At 37.3% G+C, this 8,112-nt stretch overlaps 1 protein-coding gene across 3 annotated transcripts; it reads right to left on the reverse strand.

The window, feature by feature from the left end:
- Nucleotides 1–1,240: 1,240 nt before the first annotated feature.
- Nucleotides 1,241–7,887, reverse strand: LOC121788706 (protein HIRA-like). Of its 3 annotated transcripts, XM_042187334.1 has the most exons (11): nt 7,395–7,887; nt 6,508–6,783; nt 6,048–6,299; nt 5,841–5,956; nt 5,559–5,768; nt 4,459–5,446; nt 3,724–3,925; nt 3,374–3,614; nt 2,895–3,017; nt 2,460–2,574; nt 1,241–2,114 (listed from the first exon to the last, which is right to left on the reverse strand). In XM_042187334.1, exons 1-11 carry the CDS (start codon nt 7,500–7,502, stop codon nt 1,674–1,676), a joined length of 3,072 nt encoding a protein of 1,023 aa, XP_042043268.1. In that variant the 5' UTR covers nt 7,503–7,887; the 3' UTR covers nt 1,241–1,673. The 3 variants fall into 3 exon arrangements, with proteins under 3 accessions (XP_042043268.1, XP_042043262.1, XP_042043274.1); XM_042187328.1 differs by having other exon boundaries at nt 5,559–5,956; XM_042187340.1 differs by lacking the exon at nt 7,395–7,887 and having other exon boundaries at nt 5,559–5,956; nt 6,048–6,302; nt 6,508–6,644.
- Nucleotides 7,888–8,112: the final 225 nt, after the last annotated feature.

Here is an 8,112-nt window from a genome sequence, read left to right on the forward strand (position 1 = left end):
TAGTAAGGGGTGAGTTATTAATTGATTATACGTTAGTACTAGTATTAGTTTGTTTGCACATTTTCCGGAATAAATAGGACAATTACAAACGTTGTAGTTTCCACGAAATAGGGAGTATCTTTGACTTTTCTAAGACTTTGGAGTGTACTACACATGATAAAATCTAATTACGTGTTAAGATACCTATTACTAATAAATGCATGCAGATTCTGTTTGGGGGCATAAATAATAAATGCATATTATTGGGCATTTAGGCGTCTGCATATTCTTTAGCTCCTAATTTTATGAAGTTTTGTTTTACAACTTGTAATTAATTTTAATTTATTTATTGCTAGAGCATACAACTATTTTAATTAACATGCAGTATTTAATTATCCAGTCTGCATTTTGTATAAAAGGGAATTTTGGTTGACAATTGCAATTGTTTTCTGATCACTGTCTTCATGTGGGGAATTGTATAAGATATATCAATACAGATTATTTATCAGTTTACTTCCGGTTTTGATGTATAAAGGGGAATTCTTATTCTGTTAACCTTCTAAATATCTGTTCAAAATTGCTATATTCGTCGAAGCTTACATTAATTAAAGTATGCATGTTACTTCATTTTGCATGTCAATGACTGCAAATTGAAAATTTTCCATACTAGGAAACCTTGTGTTGCAAATAATCACAGGAAAGAGGCAACCAAATTATAGACTTAGATCCAGTGTTTAAATTAATCAATTAATTTCCGATATATTGTTGAAAACTATCACAACAACAATAAAGCGAAAGGCGGTGCAGATAATCTCATTATGAACCAATTTGTATTAATTTGGCTGGCTGATGTGACTCTTAGCAATAATTAAATTAATTTCTGTCCCATAATTAATTAATAGTGTATAATGTTGTTAAGTAATGGCGTTAGGTGAGCAATATTTGTTAGCATTCGGCGATCTATACTTTTGCCAAAACTGATTGATTGAGCTGTAAATAGATAATGCATGTGATGTTGAGCCTAGAAATTCAAAAATTAGTTCCCAACAAGTTATTGAACAATTAGAAAAACAAAAGTCAAGAAGATCTTAAACCACAATTAATTAAGTTAATTTAAAATCTTATACGACCCAACAAGTTATTGAGCAATGTAAACTAGAGTTAAGAAGAAGCTCAGCAACTTCAAATTTCTCTATGTTGATAATTCGGACATTAAAATTTAGAGATCAATACATATGAAACGTGAAAGAAACACGGCAAATACTTAGGTTACTTGCAGAAGCAGTCGAGCTCTGATGGAGCTCGAATGCTTCTGCTTCCCTTGTCGCAGGGAGGACGACTTAATCAGCAAAAATTATGCGTTTCAGAGACATCACACTCGCGGCAAGATTTAGAGTAGAATTTACTTTACAACCTACTTGAAAATGGGGGAATCCTAACGCAATCAAAAAAATTAGTTGGATGTATAACAATTAGAAGAAACTAGAATAATGAAGACGAACTTCTCAAGTACCTCAATCAGCTGGAGCTTCAAATGCAGAAGCTCTTGTAGATCAAGAGCAGATAATCACCATGATCTACAACACGAGTCAGTGCAAAATTCTGAGATCTGCGAGAAGAGCAGATAAAGACAGGTGGTCGACATTATGATTTAGTATTTGGTCACAGCACAAACGGACGTTTTGAAGCCAAGATCAAGAGTCCTGTTTTGCAGATGGGGCAGCATTTTCCACTTTATCTGGGACAGGTATGTCGATATTCATTTGATCTGTTGTTTGTGACATAGTTTGAACAGAATCTGCTTGAGATTCTCTTGTCATTGTCACAACATCCATTTCATCAGTATCCTGTAGAGTAGGATCCGCTGTGGTAGCAGCTGGCCCAAGAACATTCTCTCGAGTTGCCGCTGGATAACAATCTTCTCTCTCTATTGTAGGAGAGTTGGAATCCATTGCATCTTTTGTGGGCTGGGATGGTGAAGTCGGTTGTGGTGGATTCTTCTGCTCAGAGTTTGTCTCAATGGTGGCGTATTCAGAAAGGAGATCCATGAACTCGTTGAGTAACCGTTGGACTTTCCTGTTGGATGCCATAGCGGGAAGAATGTCTTCACAGAGAAGCTTGTGCTTATTCATACCCTGACAAACCAATAGAGAAAAGCAAATCAAAATATGTATACACATACAAGTAACCTTTTCGCTCCCGTTCTTCTGCATGTTGTTAACTGCTCATAATTACTTTTACTGCATGGAACATACTACTACTAAAAAAGAAACGAGCATGTGTCACAAATCTGAAAAAAATAGTGTCACATTGGCTCTCCTTTGCAAGCGGCTCTATCTCGGATTCATGAAAAAATATATATTCCGCAGCAACCAATCAACAGAGAAACAAATGAGAAATCTCAAGCCATTTGCTGGCTTATTCAGTAGAAAAACTGTGTTGAAAATAAACAATGTTCAGAAAAAAAAGGGGGGGCTTACAAGAATAGAAGGGTCCCACACCGGTGATTTCGCATCCGATCCAGATTCAGCCATTCCAATGGGAGGTCCAAGAAAGTTCTCACAAACTTCTCTTAGACGGGAATCATCCGCCTCTCTGCAATTACCAAAACAGTAAGGCTATGAAATGCGTAACGTTACAAGCATAAAATGATGCATGGCAAGATAAGTACTAATTGGCATAATCCTTTTCCTAAAATTCCCACTTATAATTGTTCTCTATTTTAGGTTATCAGTAGCTAGATACTGAAACTCAACAATCTAGTTTTTTTTCTGTTTTGGGTTATACCACTGTCACGAATATTATGCTCCCTCTTGTCACTGTTTCTAATTTCCTTGTATTCCATCCATTCAAGTAGACATACGACGGGGAAGATCTTACAGGTAGTGTGGACAAGTAGGAACAGCACATCATACCTTGCTAAAAAGCGAACATACGACAGAAGACATTGACGATATTCATTGGGAGAGTTCAAAGCCAAAGCAGATGCCAGCTGAGCTTCCAAATGAGCTCGTGTTTGCATTCCATCATCAGTCACTCTGTATTACAATTACATCCCAGGGTGAATGATATGAAAAACATATTAAGGTTTAAATGAGAAGAGATACGAAAAATCATGTATGAAACTAAAAAGCATGGTTTGCTAATAAAAGACCAGAACCTTAGCTATACAAGAAAAACTGCTATGCTAGTATCTTTACATAAATTTGTCACAAACTATGCTATATAACAGGTCAATAAAAGTGGCATTTGCACACAATTTCTTTTTTCCTGAATGTACATAACGGGGAGTCAGGTCAGCAACCAAATAAATGGAAAATCAGATAATTATCTTCCCTGAAAGGCAGACAAATTTCATGGAAAACTGTTAAAGAAAAAAACAATGCATACAAACCTGCTCCACCCTGGTTTCCGTGCCAGATATTTCCGGACATCAACCTGTAACGCAGCCAGCTCACCACCTAGTGCCGAACCTAGGGTCCAGGAACTAGAGAAATTTGATGCAGGAAAACAATCATCTGCCACTCTCAGCCAACATTTAAGACTCATGTCAAATAGATATGCATGGCGTGTAGCCAAGACAACAAGGGGAGATCCGGATTTGGATAGTTTTGCAGATATAACTTTGACAGCACCTAGATGAACAAAAAGAAGAGAATTGTTAAAAGTATATTCTTACATGATAAACAAAACCGCACAACTACAGTTCAGCTATACAGTTAAAAATCAGATTTCATGGCTTACCAGCTTCGGATTTGAGGTCTGTAGTTACCAGTGAAGCTAAGGAATCCTGAAGTAAACATGTCTTGTTGAAAAGATCCCAAACATACAAGGACGCCTTCCTTGTGACAACTAACAACTTCCAGAATTCATCACAATCAATAAATACTGCCCCAGAACCCATCATCAGGGTTGGCATGGCACGCCTCCCACATCTTGTGTAAACCTTCACAATGATGATGAATATTTCCAATCAATAAATAGAACAGATATTCATCACATCATTCATGTGGAGAAAAGAAAGTCTGCACAACAAACTAGGCTCACATGGGTTGTAGACACTAAATTATTACAGAAACAGAAACCACTATGACTAATTATCATATGATTATCTATCTAGAATTGATTTGTAGGATTCAATCTCGCGAATCAAATACACTACATATTTTTATCCTGATATATAATTTTACAAACCAAACAGCCGCTGAAGACATTAATATAGGCGCACAAAAATGATAACATTCTGCAAATAGTTTGCATAAAGTACTAATATATCAGTACTTTTTTGTAGCAACATAATGGACATTTGAAAAGACATGATTCTTAATAGCTAACAGCATGTAAGTACGCCAAATGTAAGCCCATAACATATGAACTTTGGGTATGAAACAGAAGAACGAGGGGTAAAATATATAACCATATAGAATGCATTGCATAACAAATCATCAATAACGTGAACTGGGAACTGAAGTTATAAACCTGGAGTGATCCATCTTCACAACCAACAGCCCAGAAGTTCGAATTTCCAGACAAGACAGTGACCTTCCCAGAGATCCTATCAGACCAAAGATTCTGAGAGCCTCGTGTACAAGAAAGTTCTGTTTCTCTGATCATTAAAGCGTTTCCTGCTCCCACAACGTCATTAACTGCATGCTCTCTAGGATGGGCTTCTAAGCAAATTGCATCTTCCCCTTGTTTCTTTTCAAATACTCGTATTGAAAGAATACTACCCGAAGGTAGTTGACTAACATGCTCGACATTAGTGCATGTTTCTTTACTCCCAGAGGCTGAAACCTTCTCAATAATCAAGTTCTCAGTAATAGATGCTCTAGCAGTGAGACCAGAACGCTCTCTTAGATCAGCACTCCCACCTATAACCTTTCTTATTGACCCTTCTTGAGAACCATTACCACTATGTATCACTACATTATTATCCTTGTTATGATCTAAAGAATTCACAGCTAACTGAAAACCTTCTGAGTGATCACCAATAGATGTTCCCTCGTGATGGATAGTAACACCAACTGCTTCTGGTATTATCCTTTTCCGACCATCAGGGCGTCTATATTCTTTCTGCTTTACAGGACTTGACATCCGAGCGGAGACCACCTTGTTCGACACATCACCCATAGCATCATCAGTTTTCTTTCTATCATTTACAACAGTCTTATTAACTTTTTTAGTAACCCCTAAATCAACAGAAGGTCTCAAAGATGCCTGAGTCTCTGGAACAATTGTATGTGTCTTTTTACTCAGAGTTTGCTTCACAGATGCAGCTTCAAGCAATAACTGAGCTGGAGTCTCAGCTAAGTTCCCCTGACGACCTCTGGCATTGCCATAGCGATTCCTCTTAAAATCATCTAGTTCAGCATCAGTTAATTTATATCCGATTTCACTCACATCAAAATGGAATGTCGCCACTGTCCCATCCAAGGAACAGGCAAATATTGAGTACCCGTCAGGGCTCCTGTAATCACAGGAAAATTGAGAAAATGGTAAGTGCAGGTAAGACCATAATGCAAATATAACAAAGACAGTATAACTTGAGGAATTAGAAATGCAGGCGGAATTTAAGTTACCAGGTGAGGTCCACCACACTTTGAGCGAAGAAATGCTTAGCCACAAAAAGAGGTCTAGGACTAACTGTAGTCCACACAGTTATGGTGCGGTCCTGACTTCCTATTGCAATAACATTATATGGCTGTAAATCTTTTCCTTCAACCTTTGAGGAACCATTGCTCCAACCAACCAATGAAGTTTTTAAGTCCTCGGAATTGGACTGAGTCCTCCTAAACATTGAATGATTGAACTTAGCAACAATGATTGGTGCACTATGTCCTAAAAAGTCAAACGTGGCAGACCATTCCCCTCTCTCGAGAACAGGTGCTGAATGCCTGGGCTTCTGAAAACCATGCGTAGTAGTTATAAAATGACCGCACGGTGACCAGCCAAGCCGTCTGAAGAAGGTGGAACCAAGCTGAAAATAAAAATTCAAAATATAGCATGTAAATATAGCAGGTAGAAGGAAAATGAACAAGTATATGTTTTACCGCCATTTGTTGACTTACAGATTTAGCCCAGTGACCATCAGTTCTATGAGCAAGGCTCCAATCACTTGTTCGCCATATTATGACAGTCTTGTCATCCGATTGACTAGCTATAAATGACCCAATAGGATCCCAGGCTACACCTTTTACAAGACTAGAATGACCACGAAGAACTGCAGTGCAGATTCCGGTACTCATGTCCCAAACATGAATGGTATTGTCCAGACTCCCACTGGCCAATGTTGAGTCATCAGGAGACCAATTAAGATCCACCTACTTTAAGCATAGAACAAAATCAACACAAGGTGGCAATCCCGATCATAACACACCCGATCATAACGAACAAAATCAACACAATGATTAGAGCACACACCCGATCATAACGAACAAAAGGTGGCAATCCCTACAAGATTTAGCTACCAACAAAACAAAAGGATATGACATTGTAAGCCAAAATCTATCTTTATGGAACTTGTATTACCACGTCAGCAGTGTGACCTCTCAAAGTCATCGCAACTTTCCAGTTCTCAACATCAGGCGGCTCTCCACTGCCAAACTCTGTGGTTCCCGAGCCAGGCTTCCGCTCATGAACTAGAATAACTTGATCATCTGATCCAGATGCAATATACCTTCCGTGCTTAGCCCATCTAACACAGTTAACAGACCCAAAATGATCCCGCAGTGTTGCAAGAAGCTTTGAAGCTGAATCATCATTTTGCTTCTCTCTGCCAACATATTTTGTGTTCCAAATGTGAACCTGAAAAATTCATGGATCACAATATTAAGAGAGCTCAAGCGGAATTTCACTATAATATGTCAGAAGCAACTAGAGTAATTGTATCATTCCAAATTCAGACACATAAATGGGAACACTTAATTGATAAACCACAGATTCATCTGTGATTTGACATTGTAGATTACAAGTTCAAACACTTCAGCCTACTGTATATAAGTCAAAAAAACAAAATAGTTAATAGTTGTAATCCACAGAATGCCCCTCAGTATAAGTTTTCTTGATCTCATTCCTCTTCAGGTCCAAGATTCATTAAAGTTCTTCATGACAACGTCAATTTGAATACATTGTAAATCAGGTCACACTTCTTTAGAATCGTTTAGTTGAACATCATGCTCAAGAATGATTAATTGAACATCAAACATCATATTCAAGAATGCATTAACACTGTGAATGTCTCAAAAAGTGCACCTCAAGAATGCATTAACACTGTGAATGATCATAATGTATCATTACGCCGCAACTCTAACTTCCAAGTTCAAATATTTCAACAAACACTAGCAGCTAAAAAGAATGCTGAACTTCAAAACTGCAGTTAAGAAGATAAAGAACACATTAGAGAGGAATTAACATGCCTTATGGTCACCACCACCAGTGGCAAACCTGAGGCCACCAGGCTGAATATCAATGGAGAATATCTGAGAGGTGCCATGCTTAATCCAAATAGGTTTCTCCGCTATCATCTTTAATCACTCAGACAAACTTCACCTCAGAAACCTAATTAACTTTAGGGGAACAATAGAGAATTCAACAAAGGTTTTTCTCTCTCACTTAAAACCCTGTTAATCAATAAAAGTTCATGCCTTGCAACTAAAACAGATCCTAATGAGTAGCATAGAACAGTGAAAAAGGCGCAGAAAATCCTAAACTGGTTACGCCCACAACCCCAGAAATTCAAGTATCGAACAAATTCATCAGAGCATGAAATTCGAAATTAGCATTCGGCGGAATATTCCTTGCCAATTTCAGTTAAGGAAAAAAGGGGGTAAAAAGGAAAAAAAGTAAACGTTTTCCAGTAATTGTAAATTAATTAGTGGATAGAAAAATTTAAATGAAAGTTTTGAGATTGGGAAATTAGGAAAGGGGTTGAAACTTTTGTGACCAGAGAAAAAATAATAGTTTAAAATAAGAAAAAGTAACGCTGTTAAGTTTTTAAAGAGAATGTATCAAATTGAAATACTAATTAAACTTTTTGTATGATATATGTAAATTTAAAATATTTTGTTCTAATTTGAAACATAGGTGAAAATTTTTATATGTATGGTGTAGTTACCCCCAATCTATGTCGGTAAA

This window comes from Salvia splendens, chromosome 2 (assembly GCF_004379255.2).
Source record: "Salvia splendens isolate huo1 chromosome 2, SspV2, whole genome shotgun sequence".
Classification (NCBI taxonomy): domain Eukaryota; kingdom Viridiplantae; phylum Streptophyta; class Magnoliopsida; order Lamiales; family Lamiaceae; genus Salvia; species Salvia splendens.